The following is an 18,594-nucleotide window of genomic DNA, read 5'->3' on the forward strand; positions in this document are numbered from 1 at the left end:
AGAAATTAAAGATATCTATAATCATATGAAAAAATACTCTAAATCACTTTTGATTAGAGAGATGCAAATCAAAACAACTCTGAGGTTCCACATCCCACCAATTAGATTGGCAAACATGACAGAACAGGAAAATGATAAATGTTGGAGAGGATGTGGGAGAGTTGGAACACTAATTCATTGTTGGTGGAGCTATGAACTGATACAACCATTCTGGAGAGCAGTTTGGAACTATGCCCAAAGGGCTACAAAAATGTGCATACCCTTTGACCCAGCAATATCACTTCTAGGACTGTATCCCCAAGAGATTATAAAAATGGGAAAGGGTCCAATATGTACAAAAATATTTATAGCAGCACTTTTTGTAGTGGCCAAAAACTGGAAATCAAGGGGATGTCCATCCATTGGGGAATGGCTGAATAAATTATGGTATATGAATGTAATGGAATATTATTGTGCCATAAGAAATGATGAACAAGAAGACTTCAGAAAAGCCTGGAAAGACTTATATGATCTGATGCTGAGAAAAAGGAGCAGAACCAGGAGAACACTGTGCATAGCAATGATCACAGTGTGCGAGAGTTTTTTCTGGTAGACTTGGATTTTCATAGCAATGCAAGGACATTAAAAAAAACAATTCCCAATGGTCTTCTCAGGCAAAATGCCTTCCACATTCAGAGAAAGAACTGTGGAATTCAATCACAGAATGGAGCAGATCATTTGTGTGTGTGTGTGTGTATTATGTTTTGGTTTGTTATATCATTTCTCCCGTTTATTTTAGCTCTTCTACACAGCATTATATAATGAAAATGTATTCAATAGGAATGTATGTGTAGAGCCTATATAGAATTGCATGCCGTCTCGGGGAGGGAGGAGGGGGGCAGGGGGCAGGTAGGGGGAAAAAAATGTAAGTTTTATGGTAGTGATTGTAGAGCATAAAAAATAAATAAAATGAATACATTAAGAAAAGGAGAGCTAAGTTTATCGAAGTCAGTCACCACACAATGTAGCTGTCAATGTGCAGTGTTCTCATTACTGCTCATTTCATTCAACCTCAGTTCATATGTCTTTCTAGATTTTTCTGAAGCCAGCCTGCGTAACGCCAATCATGGCGTTCCTGAGGACTGCTGCTATGAATAATCTTAAGGGTCTAATCGCACAGTATAATGAATTCTCTATTCACCAATAAAATAACCATTGTTCAATAAAGCATAACATTCATAGCGACATCCTTAAGCAGAACATATCATCTAATACATATATGTATATTTCATAACACTCAGTATGTCATGTGGTGCATAGCATATATTGTTGAATCCTCAAAGTCAGAGGGTCCCTTGATAGGATCTTCCCTGGCACAATGCATCTTTAAGGTGTAGCAGAGAACACCACACCATCCATCCCTAGGTCACTGTAAGAACAATCTCTATAATTAATTCCCAATGTACAAGTAGTCCTCTCTTATCTTGACTTGAGGCTCCTCTTCCAGGCTGGCAACTCCCAGCACTCACCTGAGTTCACATGCAGGCTCTGCTCCCACTCCTTGTCTCAACTCAGGGGGACTGTTCACTTCAAACTCTTCCTGTGGCTCCAGGGGCTACTGCCCCCAGCTTCTGCTTCTAGGAAAACAAAACTTAACAGGGCTATAAAAATATTTATACACATTACCAGCTCCATCATCTCAATTCACTCATAAAGAGCAACAGATAGGGCTTCTGTCTGAGGAGTTAACACAGACCAACAGACAGAGCAGCGACATCACAAACCTTCTTTCTGTGAGGCCTCCCCACAAGCAAGTTCCCCTAGCCGGCTTCTCTCAGCTCTGCTTCTTTCCAATCAAAGACTCTTGATTCAATCAAAGGCACTTGATTGGCTCAAACTCAATCCAGAAAAACAGCAGCAAATACTACTTTGCTTGCCATTACAGCCTGTTCATCATTTCTTATAATACAATAGTATTCCATTACATTCATATACCACAACTTGTTCAACCACTTCCAATTGGTGGGCATCTCCTCAGTTTCCAATTCTTGGCCACCACAAAAGGAGGTGCTATAAATATTTTTGTACATGTGGGTCCTTTTCCTATTTTTATGATCTTTTGGGGATACAGACCTAGAAGTGGTATGCTGGATCAAAGGGTATACACATTTTTATAGCCCTTCGGGCATAGTTCCAAATTTCTCTGGAGAATGATGGAATCAGTTCACAACTCCATCAGCAGTGCATTAGTGTTCCAGTTTTCCCACATCTTCTCCAGCATTTATAATTTTTCTGTTTTGTCACGTTAGCCAATCTGACAAGTCTGATGTGGTATCTCAGAGTTGTTTTGATTTGTATGTCTAAAATAGCTTTAACTTCTTCCTCTGAAAACTGCCTGTTCATATCCTTTGACCATTTATCAATTGGGGAATGACTTGTCTTCTTATCCATTTGACTCAGTTCTCTATGTATGCCAGAAATGAGGCCTTTATCAGAGACACTGGTTGCAAAAGTGCTTTCCCAGTTTTCTGCTTCCTTCTTAATCTTGGTTGCATTGGCTTTGTTTGTGTAAAAATGTCATCAAAATTATTCATTTTGCATTTCATAATGTTCTTTCTCTCTTGTTTGGTCCAAAATTCTTCTGCTCTTCATAAATCTGACAGGAAAACTATTCGTTGCTCTCTGAGTTTGCTTGTGGTATCAGTCTTTATATCTAAATCATGTACCCATTTTGACTTTATTTTGGTATACAGTGTAGGATATTAGTCTATGCCCAGTTTTTGCCATACTATTTTCCAGTTTTCCCAGCAGTTTTTGTCAGCTTGTGAGTTCTTATCCCAGAAACTGGGGTCTTTGGGTTTATCAAATAGTGGATTACTATAGACATTGACTTATTGTGTCTTGTATACCTAACCTATTCCACTGATCCACCACTCTGTTTCTTAACCAGTACCAAGTAGTTCTTATGATTGCTGCTTTATAATACAATTTAAAATCTGGTACAGCTAGACCACCTTCCCTAACATTTCTTTTCATTAATTCCCTTGATATTCTTTACCTTTTGTTCTTCCAGATGAATTTTGTTATTATTTTTTTCTGGCTTTATAACATAATTTTTGGTAGCTTGATATGGCACTGAATAAGTAAATAATGTAGGTAGAATTATCATTTTTATTACATTAGCTCAGCCTACCCATGAGCAAGTAATGTTTTTCCGGTTATTTAGATCTATTTGTGTGAGAAGTGTTTTGTACTTGTGTTCATACAGTTTCTGAGTTTGTTTTGGCAGGTAGACAGTGAGTTCTCTTTTAAAGAAATAATTCAGTTGCTTTTTACTTATGTATGTTCCTCCACAGAAAAAAATTCCCACTCTTCTTTTTGATATTCATAAATTAGTTGTAGCTTAGCATTTTGTTTTTAAAATATATAGCTGAGGAATTACATTTGTTGCAAGAATTTTGGGGCACCTTGCTGACTGCTGCATGAAAAAGCTGTGGACCAACAGACACACTCCAGTTCATTTAGCCACTCAGGAGTGTGACACACCCCATCCGTAAGTGATGGACATGTGCGACTCACAATTCCATAGATGACATATACATATATATATATATGGTCTCCCCCCAGCTGCAGGACCCAGAGTTTGGAGATCTAGTAGAATGTGTGGGCAGGAAAAGATACGTTTTTAGCAAAAGAAAAAAGCTGCTTAAACCATTACAAAGGCCTTTAGCATCCACTTACACCAGACCAAAGACAGTCCTTCTTGTTAAACTCCTACTATTAGATAGAATAAAGAGAAGTGGGTGAGTTCTTGGGAACTTTTCAGAGTTCTGTGAATTTTCTTTTGTCCCAATAAAATGATTGGTTACTGCAGGTACTGCAGGATACATGTGGGAAATTTGTATAACATCAAACACAGCCCATTTATGTTTTCCTAAAAATCTACTTTGGACCCACCTCTGAATATTAAAGAAGAAGTGGAATAAGTCAGGAAGATCTGAATCCAGAATCGGCCTCGGGCCCTGGACAAGTCACTTAACTGCTGTCTGACTCAGTTTCCTCAACTGTCAATTGAGGATAAGGATAGCACCTACCCCCCAGTAAGGATCCAATGAGATAACATTTGTAAAAGTTTTTAGTGTAGCCCCTGGCACGTAAGTCACTCTACACTCCCCTCACTCCTTCTAATGAGGGACCTAGAAAAACATGCCTGGGCTAAGATTTCCATAATCCTTTATAGAAAAAAAAAGCCACCAAGCTGTTGATATTTTCAGGGTTAGATATCTCAGAATTGGGAAGGGAGCTTTTTACTCTGTCCCTTTTTCTTAACAGGTTCCCTTTTGTTGGATACCTCACTTTTTAAGAGCAACCAACTGCTCTTTGATGCGGTTGGTGAAGGAAACCCACGTCTCCGAGAACCCCGAAATCTCTTTGCTTTCTTCTCTAATGATGGGTTTCTACAGGCTCCACGATGGCCCATAGAATGTGAAGTCATCAAGGAAAATATTCATCATATTGGTAATCTAATTTGTATGGCTACTTCCTGAGTTAGCAGTAATGGGCTTCTGTTAAGTACAGGAAAAAGTGGCAATTTCTTCTCACTTAGAGGGATCACCACAGGTCAGAAAGTCAAGGTTATCATTTATCCAGAGGTGACCTATCTGTATGTCAAGTCCTGTGACTTAATTGGTGTTGGGATCTCCTGCTGTGGAAATTCCCTCGCCTGATGAAGGCCAGCGCTCTAGTAACTTAGAGTGTTGTCTTAGGGAGGGGCCTGGCTCAGGGAGAGATCAAGAGACCTGCCTAGGTCACACTGTATTCATCAAGGGCAGCACTTGAATCCAGGGCTTCCAGATTCCAAAGCTTATCCTTGGCCCACTTTCCCATACTTTTGGTATTCTGGCAAATTGATTCACGTTATTTCCAGTTTACAAGTAACTGATAATAAACCAGACTACAAATTTATTCTACTCTCATGTTAGGGTTCACTTTGCAATATTTGCACTTTCCAGGACCAAAGTAGCCGGGAAACTGACCTGGTGATCAGAGAGCTGCTTTGTCAACTGGGAAGGGAAAGCAAGGAGGATTGGATGGCCTAGTGGGATGCTCTGCACCTGGGTACTTATCAGTATTTCCCTATGAAGTTCAAGCACTCCTCACATTCTGCACCTCTGCAGACTTCCCAATTAGTAGCCCCTAGGTGCTCTCAGTCCCTGCTGTGTCTTCTCTTCTTGGTTCCTTCTAGAAATCCCAATGAATTCTAAACTCTTCCTGAGAAATGCACTTTGAGCATCCATTCTAAAAGTCATTTCCGCTGTCCTCAGTTATCACAAGTGAGTTTTCAAAGCCTTATTGTCCCAGCGTCCTTCACAGAAGAACAAATAATGCCATGTGTATGAGCTGCCAAGGGGAATACTTTGAAAGAGAAAAGAAGTCTTTGTTTTGGTTCTTGCAGAAATGGGCCAAGTAATTTTGGTCGAGTTTTGCATAACTTCTGTTCTTTGTGCTGTGAAATGTCTCTTAGGTGGTTACTGACTGCATGTTCCTATTGGATGTCTCCTTTCAGAGTGGGTCCCACCCAAGCCTGAGCACTTCTATCAGCCTACAGGAAATGAGAAGGTGCCAGAAATTGTTGGAGAGGGAAAAGGCACAGTGGTCTATCACATTGAATCAGGTATCCTCATTTTCCTCCAAAGGGCTCCATTATGACAGAAAAATCTGTAATCACATGTATGAAAAGCTAGTGAAGAATCTTTGGATGAGCAGCTTGATCACAAGTACTGATACCTGTGAGAGGTCGGCCTTGGTACTTTTACTATGCTGCAAAAAATTGTTGTGGTTGTTGTCGTTATTTGGTTATAAGCCCGTATTGTGGCTTCCTCCTCTCTGAAGTAATCTCACTGGAACTGTCTTCAGGAAACCTGCTCTTTCTGTCTCTCTGCTCAGTCAGGGATACCACCTTTCATCCTTCCTTCCCCCTCCCTTCTCTTGGTATTTCACTTTCCAGTGGTCTGTGAGTTTTTATAAGACACATCAATATGGTTTTACTTATTTTTAAAGGGAAGATAATTGGTGGGGATGATAAAAAAAGTGATTATTGTGTTAAGAGAACATGTATAAAATACATATTTTAAAACAAAAATAAAATCTATCAGTCCCTCATTGGAGCTGTGATTTCAATGCTGGGACTACTGCCTTTAATGGTACAGATTTCATGTCATTCTCCCACATTCTATCTTGTGCCAGTCATGTGCATGGCCTTCTATTTTAACCCATAGAGGATGTAGCCAACATGCCAGAGCCTTCTCTTCAGGCACTTAGTATGCTGGATGGCCAGCACTGGATTTGGCCATCTCTTGTCTCTTGCTCTTACTGCATGACTACCTCACCTCCTTCTTCAGTCTTTCTTTGCTGGAGAGGACATTTCCTGGTGTTGCCACCTCTTGTGGGCAAGTCTTCATGCCTAATAGCAGCCCTAAGCACACATAGAATTGATGGAGTAGATACGCCAACTTCTCTAGTCCATGATGTATCCATGTTTATCCATGTTTACAGTTGACTCAGGTATTCAGTATGAATCACCATTGATCTTTTGGGAAATGGCAGTTTGGATGCTTGGGAGATCAGGATGCTTCCTGAGTTTCGGGCCTATCCAGCACTCAAAGGATATAGGCAGACTTCAGTGCTTGCTTCTGCTTGCTTTGCTGATGGCAGCCCATCGACGCTACACAACACTTTGACAACCTCCCTTTAGTTTGTATAAAATTCCACGCCTGCCAGAGCAGAACTTGGCCCATCTGTCCAGTATCCCCTGCTCCTGTGGAAGCAGGAATGACCCGCCACCTTTGCTGACCATGAGGATGTTTTCCTGCTACATCTCAGATGTGTCATTGTGGATAACACACTACATTCCACACCTCCTGTGTCAGTCAGTCTTTATCTTCTTTACCTCACCTGCGGTTTTGGTTCTTCTGTGATTGGGCTATACTGTGACTTGAAGGTCCATAGCATTACAGTAAGGTAGCCCACGATCCTTGCAAAAAAAAAAGAAAAAAAGGCTAACTTAGGCTAAGAGGGGAACCATCGTGCCACCCTACTACAAAATGAATAAAGTATCTGGGAGCCCACCCACCAAAGCACATATAATACCTATGTAGTTACCATTACAAAGTGCACCTTAAAGAGATAAAAAACAACTCACATGCCTGGAGGAATATTTTCTGTCCTCATGCCTGGGCCATGGCAACATAATAAAATCGATAATGCTACAAACATTTTTTGAATATACCCCCTTCTCTTCTCCGACACTGTTCCCACCCTGGTGCTGACCCTCATCACCTGAGGGTGGGAGGTATCTGCCTGCCCCAAGTTTCTCTCCAGTCCAATCCATCCTCCATTTAGCCACCAAAGTGATTTTCTGAAAACACAGGTCCAGCTGCACATCCAATCAAAGAAAGACTTCTCGTAACTACATAGACAACAGGATGGAACCAGTTATAGAATGTCTACACATGTCCAAGTCTGTCCAAGATACTTCTGTCACACATCCTTACCACTTTCCAGGAAACAGTCTCCAGCCTTTCTCACTTGGGGAATTTGCATCAGACAAGCTGACACAGTTGCTCTGTGTCTATCAGTCCTTCTTATACTAGTTACCTTGAAGGAGAATTTCTTTGTGATTATTGCCTCCTGTGTTTTGTTGTTATTCTGTGGAATCTGGGCAACTTTGCTGCTGTAGTCTCAATCTTTGCTGGTTCTCTAGGATTTTCTAAGTAAAACCTATCATGTAATGGTACAAAAATTGGAGTAGCCCATGAAGTCTCAACTTCATAGGAACCCTCCATCTTCTGTTCCTTATTCTTGCAATATAAATGCTTCATATGAATACAGGACTTTCTAGTGACACATTTGGTGTTCTTATTACTAAAACCAGCTCCCATGGCCCAGAGATAGCCTGACTTCTCAAAGCTTGTGCCAGCAGAGCACAGATTCTACCAAGCTAGAAAGATGTTGTGCATGTACCTGGTGACAGACTTGGTCTCTGTTTTGAAGACCAGCCGCACTAACATAAGACTAGCTCATCACCAAGCTTAAGTGTAGACCACTGAATTTTTCAGGAGTAGGAACTCTTGGAGACCATCTTAGTCATAGAGGGGCCATGAACTGTGTCAGCAGAGGGAGTACCCACCCCAACAAAATCACAGCTCTTTGAACTTTGACCCTGATGATCAAAAGCCATAACCTGGATAACTGTCAACTTAAGTTTTTCTGTAAGTAGAGAAGATGGCTTGTCCCAACTTCTAAGTCTGTCCATTTTCTCAGCCCCCTCAGGTTCCTATTTCACCAGCTCCAGAGTAGGAGGCAAACGAGGATTGATCAAGCAACTCTCTGTCAATTTGCAAGGACCAGAAGATGATACCCTGCTGTTTGAGTCGAGGTTTGAGAGTGGGAATTTGCAGAAAGCCATCAGAGTGTGAGTAATAATGAAAAGGAAGTTTTGGAGAGGGATGATACTTGGAAGGGCTGTGGAAAGACAGGTAGAAATCAAAGGAAAAGCTGTTATTTGTCACATTTCCTAAGGGCAGCCGCATGCTACTGATCTTCCTCATTTTCTCTCAAAAAATTGAAAAGAGCAAGTCTCCCTTTCCCTGCCCCAGCCAAGCTATAGATACGGACCACATTCAGACGTTTCACTTTTCTTTCATTTTAGTTTCCACCTCTGGGGGCAACTGTTTTTCATATTCTATTTCCAGGCTCCCACATACAATAGTCATGTTCCCATCTGTCCTCACAAAAATAGAAGCAAACCAGGAATGAAGTCTTTCAGTTTATCCCTAAGAAATCAAAATTATATAACACCAATCTTAAATTTTCAAAGTAAATGACGTGTTCATAAGTTCTGAAGCTGTTTTGAAAGGAGGCTCCATGGTGCAGGCAAAAGGGCCCTGCATGTGGTCCCCAGACAAATGCCCGAGGTTGATTCCTGGCCATGCCATGTACTGGGTAATCTTGGTAAATCAGTCTGAGCTAGAGCTTCATTGAGGAGAGACAGAAGCACACTCATCTCTCATGGAACTACAAAATTTCCTAATACCATGCAAACCATCACCGAAACAGAAGAAGGATAGGTGTGCATGTGTGTGCGTGCGTGTGTGCATGCATGCATGTGTGTGTGTCTGTTGGGGCTTGGGCCTCAGGAATTACAGAGTGCCTGGACCACTCAGTTAAACACTTCAAGGCCTAAGCACCTCAATTCAGTCAATCAATTGAGGCCTTTTCACACCTGGTATAAAGTCTTTGATAGACTGATTTAATCCAAAGGTTCAGGTTCTCAGTAATTCTTGAGGGAGGGATATTCATACTCATCTTACATAAGGAGATGTGTGCTTCTATCTCACCACAGGCCCAACAGGTTCCAGCCTTTTTCTGTGTCTGCAGAATGAAGCCACACACATAGCTGCAACACAGGAAGTTGGCCCTTCCCAGAACTTCAGACTAATTGGAGTGACCCAAGGGGCTTAGGTTCTTTGGGGCTTTATACTGAAGTAGACAAGGGGAGCCTAAAGGGAGCCTTTTACAAATGCACCAACTTAGAGTGAGCAGATCCAGGCACCTCAGTGTACCCTTCAGGAGCAGAGGATAAGGATAAACTGGGCTAGAGCTTTATTTAAGCTGTTTCTGTCCCTGGTCTCCCTTCTTCTCCTGGAAGAAGGGGCCAGGATCCGCCAGGCTGCACTACTTGGACAAGTCACTTAAGTTTTCCATGCTTTGGTTTCTTCTGTAAAATGGAGACAATAAATGTACAATGGACCTCAAAGGGCTCATACTGAATATAAAACACTGTGTAAATGGCAGACAGTATTATGGGTAGACTTTTTTTAAAAAAAACCTGTCACTGTTATACCTGCATGAAAACATCCCGAGGACCAAAGCAAATGCCAAAGAAGGGCGGCACAGTCTGCAGTCAGTCAGTCAAACACTTATTGCGCACCTACTATGAGCAGGCACTGGGACAAGCCCTGAGGATGCAAAAGCAAGTAGAGCAGAGGCAGTCCCTGTCCTGGAGGGCAATGGATGGAGTAGTTGACTACTAAGTAGAAAATTGGACTGAGAATCAGGAAAAACTGGCCTTGGATCTCCCTCCTGACACTTCCTAGGTATATAATCAGAGTTGTCACTCACCCTCCTTAGAGTCTGACCTCCTTTGCTTTTCTCCCTCACAGAGACACCTATGAGTATGAACTCACCCTGCGCACTGATCTCTACACTAGCAAGCACACACAGTGGTTTTATTTCCGAGTCCAGAACACCAGAAAAGAAATCACGTATCGCTTCACCATCGTCAATCTGCTAAAACCCAAGAGCCTTTACACCGTAGGGATGAAGCCTCTCCTGTACTCTGAGGTGGATGCCCGGACCCAGAGAATTGGCTGGAGGAGAGCAGGAGATGAGATCAAGTACTACAGAAAGAGTGCAGAGGAGGGCCAGCCCACCTTCTACTGCCTCACATGGACCGTTCGCTTTCCACATGACCAGGACACCTGCTACTTTGCACACTTCTATCCTTATACGTACACGGATTTGCAGTATTACTTGCTGACAGTGGCCAACAATCCCATCCAGTCTCAGTTCTGCAAGCTCAGAACTCTGTGCAGAAGCCTTGCAGGCAATACCGTCTATCTGCTCACCATCACCAACCCATCCAAGAACTTGGAAATGGCCGCTGCGAAGAAAGCGGTCATTCTGAGTGCCCGAGTCCATCCTGGGGAGAGCAATGGCTCCTGGATGATGAAAGGATTCCTAGACTTTATCCTCGGAGACTCCCCTGATGCCCATCTCCTCAGAGACATCTTCATTTTTAAGGTGGTTCCCATGCTTAATCCAGATGGCGTGATCGTGGGGAATTATCGCTGTTCATTGGCAGGCAGGGACCTGAACAGGCACTACAAGACCATTCTGAAAGAATCTTTCCCCTGTATCTGGCACACCAGGAATATGATCAAGAGGTGAGGCGGACAGGTTTTTTCTGTCGGTCTCTCAGTATACTCTGTTTGTAAAAATGATCTCATTGGTTGATGAAAGCTGGCTTCACTGAAATGCTGTTGGCACATCCCATATTATGCCCTGATAGCCACCAGCTGGGGTGATAGATTAGTCAGCCAAGGCTGTCTGAGCTGTACACAGATCATACCATACAGGGCAATTCTGGTTTTGCTGAGGAAGTAATACCCATAAGGCCCTTCCCTTAGGGTATCTTATCAAACAGAGACAAGACCAAATGAAATGAAAATGCCTATGAGCACATTCTGTAGACCCTTTAAACATCCACTTGTCTGTAAGTCAAGGGTTGGAGAAAATGTGGACCTCATGCAGGGTGGGTGGCCTGCTTATCCTGCCCAGGGTCTGTGGAGGCTGTGGAGCAGGAGGATGGAAAGGACACATTGGCACAGAGAGGGCAAGCATTTCAGACGGAGGGAACAGGACGTACGAGCAGCCTTCAGTGGTGGTCATAAGCCAGGGTTAGTCAGCATTACCTGTCTTCATCATTACTAGACCCGGACTGCCTCCACCTCCCTAATATGCTTAGTGTGTATCCTTTTATACTGAGGTTATCGGTGCCGATGATCAGGCCTCTGGACTGGATTGTAAATTCCATGAGAGCAGGAGCTTGGCCTTCCCTCAGCACCTAGCACCACGCTTTGCACACATTAAATACTTATTCTGTTTCTTGTTATTGATGCAGCTTTACCCCACCTTTAGCTCAGAGCATAGGATTTAAGTTAACATCATTACTTCTGAAAAGGGTCTCACCCTCTCTGTGACACCTTCCTGGCCACCACTCTCCTACACATACCTCCTCTCAGATTGGGAGCCCCTTCCAGGCAGGAACGGCCTCTTTTTGTCGAGTTGTATAACCCTTAGTATGGCATCTAGCACATAGTAATTGCTCAATAAATGTTTTTTTCATTGATTCATTCATGCGAATCATTGATGGTTTCTAGGAAGGTGAGGGAGATGACCTTTGGAAATCTAACAGAGCTGGGCAGATGACACGGTTTAATGGAGTGTAATAATTAAAGGGGATGAGGCAAAGGCCAGAGTTCAAGGGTTGTGTCTGATGAAGCCTTCATCCCACAGAGTCCTTGAAGAGCGGGAGGTCCTGCTCTATTGTGATTTCCACGGGCACAGTCGTAAGAACAACATCTTCCTGTATGGCTGTAACAGCACCAGCCGCAGACAATGGCTGCACGAGCGAGTCTTCCCTCTGATGCTGAGCAAAAATGCCCCAGACAAGGTGAGCGTGGGCTGGGCCAGAAGGGGCCCCTCCCAGTGTGAAGTCTTGTCATGAGTTTCCGACCTTGTTGCTTCTACATTTCATGGACTATCCTCTTAGAAGTAGAAGTCCCAGCAAAAACTTCCTTAGGGGCTAGAAGATTGTTTCCAAGTGAGATTCCAAGAATCAAAGTAGCCATTTCACCTGGGACAAATGCTTACACTTTTAGTAGGTAAAGAGCTCTGACTTATGCCCAGCCTCTGTATGGCCCCAGAGGAAGGGATTACATGATAGGTATCAGTAAATTCATAAGGTTATATGATCTGAAACACCCTTATACCTGCCTCAGTCTGGCAAATCATGACAAGGTCGCTGAGGGACTGAAAAGAAAGACTCCAGATAATAAACCGTTTATAGCTCTCTTCAGAAACAACTCTGTGGCTGAGGGAGATGTGTATGGAAATAACATATGACAATTTGAAAGTGAAAATCCAATTTTTAAGAACCTACAAGGGGATCTTTACTATATATATCAAATGAAAAGGAAGCAGTAGGTTGAGCCTCTACTACATAGCTAATTGGAAGTTTCATTCTGGTGAGGTGACCCTCTAGAAGGCCTCACAGTTGAACCACACACTTGAGCAGATCCTACCAGGCTGAAAAGGTATAGATGTCTGGCAATGGATTCTGTGACATGTAACTGGTTAGAATAAAAGATGTCTTTGAATGGTACAGACCTCCTATATAAAAGGATCTCATCACGTGAGCTAGTGAAGCATGGCCAACCACTGTGAAACTTATGGAATGCTTGCTGTCCTCATCTGTGAAGCTGGCAGGGGCTCACATGGAGGAGGGATGAGATTTGTTCCTTTTTGCCCCAGAGGGCAGAACCAAGGGCAATGGGTAGATGCTACAGAAAGGTACATTCAGAACTGACGTCAGGGAAACTGATCCAGATGGTCCTAAGGAGGAATGGCTCGCTTCAAGGTGGGACAGATTTTCCCTCTTTGAAGTCGTCAGTTAGAGGTTAAATGTCTGCTTATCCCATATTTTATAGTGGAGATTTCTTCCTTGTGTGGGTTGGATTAGGTGTCTGCTGTGGTCCCTCGGATTCTATGATTCTGTACAGGACCGTGATTTCTATGGTGCCTTCATATTATAAAATGCTAAAATTCTATGATTCTGTGCACTGTGCTAAATAACTCAAGGGATACAGAGAATTAATAATATAAAACATTAATTCTATAGAACACCTTACAGACAAGGTCTTCTCAAAGTCTGGCGTGGTCTGGAACATTGATACCGAAGGGATTGGAATTGAGCCAGACCTTGAGCGGGGAATGGCATTAGACTGGGGGGAAAGGATAGAATTCATTCAAAATGGTGGCCATGCACAAGACACCCTCAGGGATGGTTTGAGTAGGCCAGAGGGCTGGGCAGAGAGGCCACAGAAGGAGTGACTTTAGATGTCTTGGGAGATATAGGGGGCCCTAGGGGCCCTAGGGGACTGTCAAATGTTAGTAAAGAGCTTGCTTTTGGAGCAAAGGGTGTCACAAGATGAAAGTAGAAAAAGTAATGACAAATCTCTGATAAGGTAATCCATCTGTGTAACATCACAGAAGGGGCTGTGTTCCCATCAGGAAGTCAGAACTGAAAATGTAAAGACAAAAACAATTGTTGTTGCATGTTCTTGATGTTGTCCACTAACCAAGGAGTGGGATTTCTCTTCAGTTCTCCTTCCGGAGTTGTAATTTTAAAGTCCACAAGTGCAAAGAAGGGACTGGACGAGTTGTGATGTGGCGGATGGGAATCTTGAACAGCTACACGATGGAGTCGACTTTTGCAGGGTCAACATTAGGTAAGAACTTCTTTGGACATCAGTCCCCCAACATTACAAGGTCAGGCCAAGCCAGAGACTTTATAAGGACGTGCATGATTTCAATGTTGTTAAATTACATTTACCTAAAGAAATGCTTGGCCATCCACCTGTGACTTGAACTAACGCTGATAATAATAATGAAATAAAACCTTTTTATTTTAGGAAATACTTAGCCTGACCCAAAAAAAAGGAATACTGTATCTTTAGGAGAACACGATATTTTGTACTTAGGGGTGGTATTTTTTTTTAAGTTAATTTATTTTTAGTTTTCAACATTCACTTCCCCTAAGTTTTAAGTTTTTTCCCCCTCGCTCCCCTCTTCCCTTCCTGAGAAGGTATGCAATCTGATATAGGCTGTACATATACATTCCTATTTAAAAATGTTTTCATATTAGTCATATTGTATAGAAGAACCATGAGAAAGAAAAAAAACAAAACAAAAAAGGAAATGGTCTGCTTCACCTTGCGTTGAGTCTCCACAGTTCTTTCTCTGGGTGTGGGCGGCATTTCCCAGCCTGAGTCCTTTGGAATTGTTTTAGGTCCTTGCATTGCTGAGAAGAGCTAAGTCTATCAGAAACCGCCCTCGCACACTGTGGCTCTTACTGTGTAGAATGTTCTCCTGGTTCTGCTTGCTTCACACAGCCTCAGTTCATAGAAGTCTTTCCAGGTTTTTCTGAAGTCTGCCTGTTCACCATTTTTTATAGCACAACATACCAAATATATACCATGACTTATTCAACCATTCCCCAATTGGTGGGCATCTAGGGATGGTATTTTTTTTAAGATGTTCCAAGGAAGTCCAGTTTGAAATGTCAACTAAGCAACTGGAATTGGTAATATAGGATTAAAACTCAGGAGAGATACTTGACTTGAATGTAACGATTTGAGAGTGATTGGCATAGAAACAATAATGAAACTCATGGGGGCACTAGTTGATCAGCTAGAGACTGATGCAGAGTGAGTGAAGAAGAATCAGGGGCCCAGGAAAGAGCATAGAGAAACAACAGCCACACTTAGGGGACATGGTACTGATTAACATGGAACTGGGAAATATTTAACAAAATAGATGAAGACAGGTAATATTACACTTTAAAACTAAGTCATTATCCCACCCACAGGGATCTTTATGTATGGATTAGTGGCCCCTGTTTCTAGTTGATTTTAACACTACCAGTCTGGATGGTGAATCAGCAAAAGAGACTTGAGAAGGAATGGTTAGACAGGTAGTGGGAAAACTGGGGAGAAGGGGATTTTCAAAGAGGAATTATTGGATTATGTCTGTATCATGCTTATTCAGCAAAAATTAGCTTCCTAAGCTGATGTTCACGGTTTTTCTCCAGGCAGAAAAAGGGATACTCATTTTAACACTGAGGATCTGAAATCCCTCGGTTATCACGTCTGTGACACGCTTCTTGATTTCTGTGATCCTGACCGCACTAAGGTAAAAAGCTTGTTTTATTCAATAGAGTCAAAAAGAAAGAATTCTAGTTCTAAATGTAAAGGCCTTGATGAGCTACGAGAACATTTGGTCAGGCTGCTTTCTGTTCCTGTGACACGGAGATCCCATTCCTCTTCACTGCCCTGCTTTGGAGGCAGCCAAGCCCAGGCTGCTCCATACAGGACGGGGGGCAAAGAAAGTGTAATTCTAAACCTACCCCAAACGTTGAATCACTAAATGATTCTGAAAACATATTCTCAGAGTGTAACAGGAGACTCAAACCCAATGATATTAAAGTAGAGAGAGTTTCCATGTTGTTTTCATATCTCCTGATGACTTATTACTTTAAGTTCATTGAGGGCAAGAGCCATCTCAACTTTGTACCTCCTCTAGCACTGAGCGCTACTGCACATACTAGGCACTTAATAACTGTGATAATATGCATTATTTCACCTCTCTTAGGAGACATTTTAATTAGCTTATCCAAGCATAGAACTGTGGTTTGATACAAATATGCATGTGCATACACACATACACATTATATGTAATATACATATATATGTATTATGCACTCACACATGTATATATATATATGTGTGTGTGTGTGTGTGTATATGCATATGTGTATATATCTCCCAAGTTGCTCAAAAGCAAAATAAAAAGTCTCAGAAATATTGTTAGCAGCGCTATTCTAGAAGCAAAAACTTGAAACAAAGTGGCTGCCCGTCATTTGGGAATGGCTGAACCAGTTGTAGCGTATGACGATGATGGAATATTATTGCACTGTAAGAAGACAGTTATGAAGAATTCAGGGAAATTTGGGGAGACTTGTACGAATTGAGACAGAGTGACTCAAGCACAGAAGCAAGAGAACAGTTTACAAATGACTGAGATCACATAGAGGAGACAACATTGAAGGACATCAGAACTCTGGTCAGTGCCATGTCCAGTGTTCGTTTCAAAGGACTGACTGCATTCTTCCCCTTGTCTCTCCACAAACAAATGGTAGATAGGCCATAGATGTGAAAGGAGGCCACTCTTGTCACACCCTGGTTTGGTTATTGCACTGTGTGTTCATCCTTCGTTGCCGAAGAAGACCATGCTGTCAGAGAAATGATGGCATGACTTGCACTTGACTTTGTTTTGAGTGAGGGAGGGCTGTGTAGATCACCAGCCTCACTTCTCCAGAGCCATCTGAATCCAGTGACCAGATACTCATCAGGATGACTGGAGATGATCCAGGATGAGCCAGTTGGGGTTAAGTGACTTGCCCAAGGTCACACAGCTAGTGAGTGTCAAGTGTCTGAGGTGAGATTTGAACTCAGGTCCTGCTGACTCCTGCACTGGTGCTTTCTCCACTGCACCACCCAGCTGCCCTATTGCACTGTATTCCTGTGTCAAAGAGGAGGATCCTGGGGATTCTAAGACAAGTTCTCTCTCCCTCTCTCTGTCTCTTTCTGTCTCTGTGTCTGTGTCTGTCTCTCTTTCTCTCTCTCTCTCTCTCTTTCTCTTTCTTTCTTTCTCCTGGAGCTGAAAGGCAAACAGGTTTGAATCAGTTGGGAAGGGAAGGAGCACTCAGGCAGGGGAATTTTAATGAGAAAAACCCTAGGATCTGGATATTTTAGTCTAGCATTTTTATTTTACAGATGAAGAAACTGAAATTCCTCATTCTGGCAGTAATTAGTAGAGGTGGGATTCTATCTTAGAGCCTCTTACTCTAAGGCTAGTGATCTGTAAGGTCACTGTTTACTTCAGACTCTTTCACGTCTTACCTGAGTTGTTGAGGGAGGAGGAGGGGAGACAGGAAACTCAAGAAATTGCAATTAAAACCATCATATTATGTCTAAATCCGGTTGGGGAGGAATAGCAGGAATTCAGAGAAGGAGACTAGCAATAGGAATGCTTTAAAAAAAGGAAAAGGAAAGGAGAGAATGAAAAATGGCATCATGGAGCTCACACGAATCAAAAATGGCCAGAAGGAAGTAAGAGGTTAGCGTTGACAGTAACGTTGAGGCAAGCAGCACAACTTCGAGACTAACATCTTGAATGTATTCTGTTCTTTTTTCAGTCGTAGGCTGTCAGAATAAAGTCACAACTACTTGTCCAATACTCTTTTTCCGTTCTGCGTGTGTAGAGATGATTGTTTAATGATGTTTGTTGAGTGCAGAAAAAGAACAAAAAACAATAATTGTATTGCTATATGCTCACTGGCATTTAGAGTTGGGAAGGGCCACAGAGGTCAAGTTCAACCCCCTCAGGTCACAAAAGAGGAAAGTGAACCCCAGGGATGGGAGAAGACACACTCCCAGAAGTCACACAGCTTGTAAACAAGAGAACCACATTGGAGCGGAGGTTTTTTGACGCCAAGTCCAGTGTTCCTTCCATGAGTAGTACCTGTTCGCGAAAGCATGTGCAGTCAGCTTAAAGGTTACAGGCATAATGTAGGAACCTCACCATTTTTAGAAGGGTGGTTTTTGTTTGTAGAATTTGATAGTATCTTCATTTTTATGGTCATGGTAACTGTAAGTTCTTGAAGACTGTGGCAGTGGTACACAAATTCTGCCAGGGACAATCAAACTAGAAAGGCTATGAGTATGAGCCCAGCAATGGACTCTACGTTCAGCATCTGAGAACCTGCATAATTAAAATTCGGTCACACTGTGTTCCAGGTTCATGGAGCTAATTCCAGTCTTAGAGAGGTGACCAGTATGTCTTTCCCATTCACCCACATTTAGCAGCAAATACTCCCTAAATGAGTAATGATATGGTAAACACTACCCTTAAAGATGGAAAGCCAAACCAAACACACAAAGAAATCATTAACTCTTAACAGATAAGGAAGAAAGATTACAATAAAGCACCCTCCAGAGTGAAGGCGGGGAGGACTTTAGATCTCATTGTAATAATAGGATATAATAATCACCAAATTTATGAGCTTGAAGAGACCTTGAAGGTCATCGAAGCCAACATTCTGTCTTGCAGTTTTTGATAAGATGAGGATCCAGAATGGCACCAAGTTGAATT

At 42.3% G+C, this 18,594-nt stretch overlaps 1 protein-coding gene across 16 annotated transcripts in view; it reads left to right on the forward strand.

Annotated features, from left to right (window-relative positions):
* AGBL2 (AGBL carboxypeptidase 2) overlaps nucleotides 1-18,594 on the forward strand; it is a 73,492-nt gene that overhangs the window by 20,917 nt on the left and 33,981 nt on the right. For all 16 annotated transcript variants that reach the window (XR_011968895.1, XM_072617526.1, XM_072617523.1 and 13 more), the window contains exons 6-12: nucleotides 4,312-4,497; nucleotides 5,546-5,653; nucleotides 8,302-8,452; nucleotides 10,203-10,985; nucleotides 12,118-12,274; nucleotides 13,985-14,111; nucleotides 15,473-15,573. Coding sequence is in view for 15 of the 16 variants with exons in the window: in XM_072617526.1 (XP_072473627.1) it covers nucleotides 4,312-4,497; nucleotides 5,546-5,653; nucleotides 8,302-8,452; nucleotides 10,203-10,985; nucleotides 12,118-12,274; nucleotides 13,985-14,111; nucleotides 15,473-15,573 (1,613 nt within the window). In the remaining variant the exon portion in view is untranslated. The remainder of the gene's footprint in view (nucleotides 1-4,311; nucleotides 4,498-5,545; nucleotides 5,654-8,301; nucleotides 8,453-10,202; nucleotides 10,986-12,117; nucleotides 12,275-13,984; nucleotides 14,112-15,472; nucleotides 15,574-18,594) is intronic.

Source organism: Notamacropus eugenii, chromosome 6, assembly GCF_028372415.1.
Source record: "Notamacropus eugenii isolate mMacEug1 chromosome 6, mMacEug1.pri_v2, whole genome shotgun sequence".
NCBI lineage: Eukaryota > Metazoa > Chordata > Mammalia > Diprotodontia > Macropodidae > Notamacropus > Notamacropus eugenii.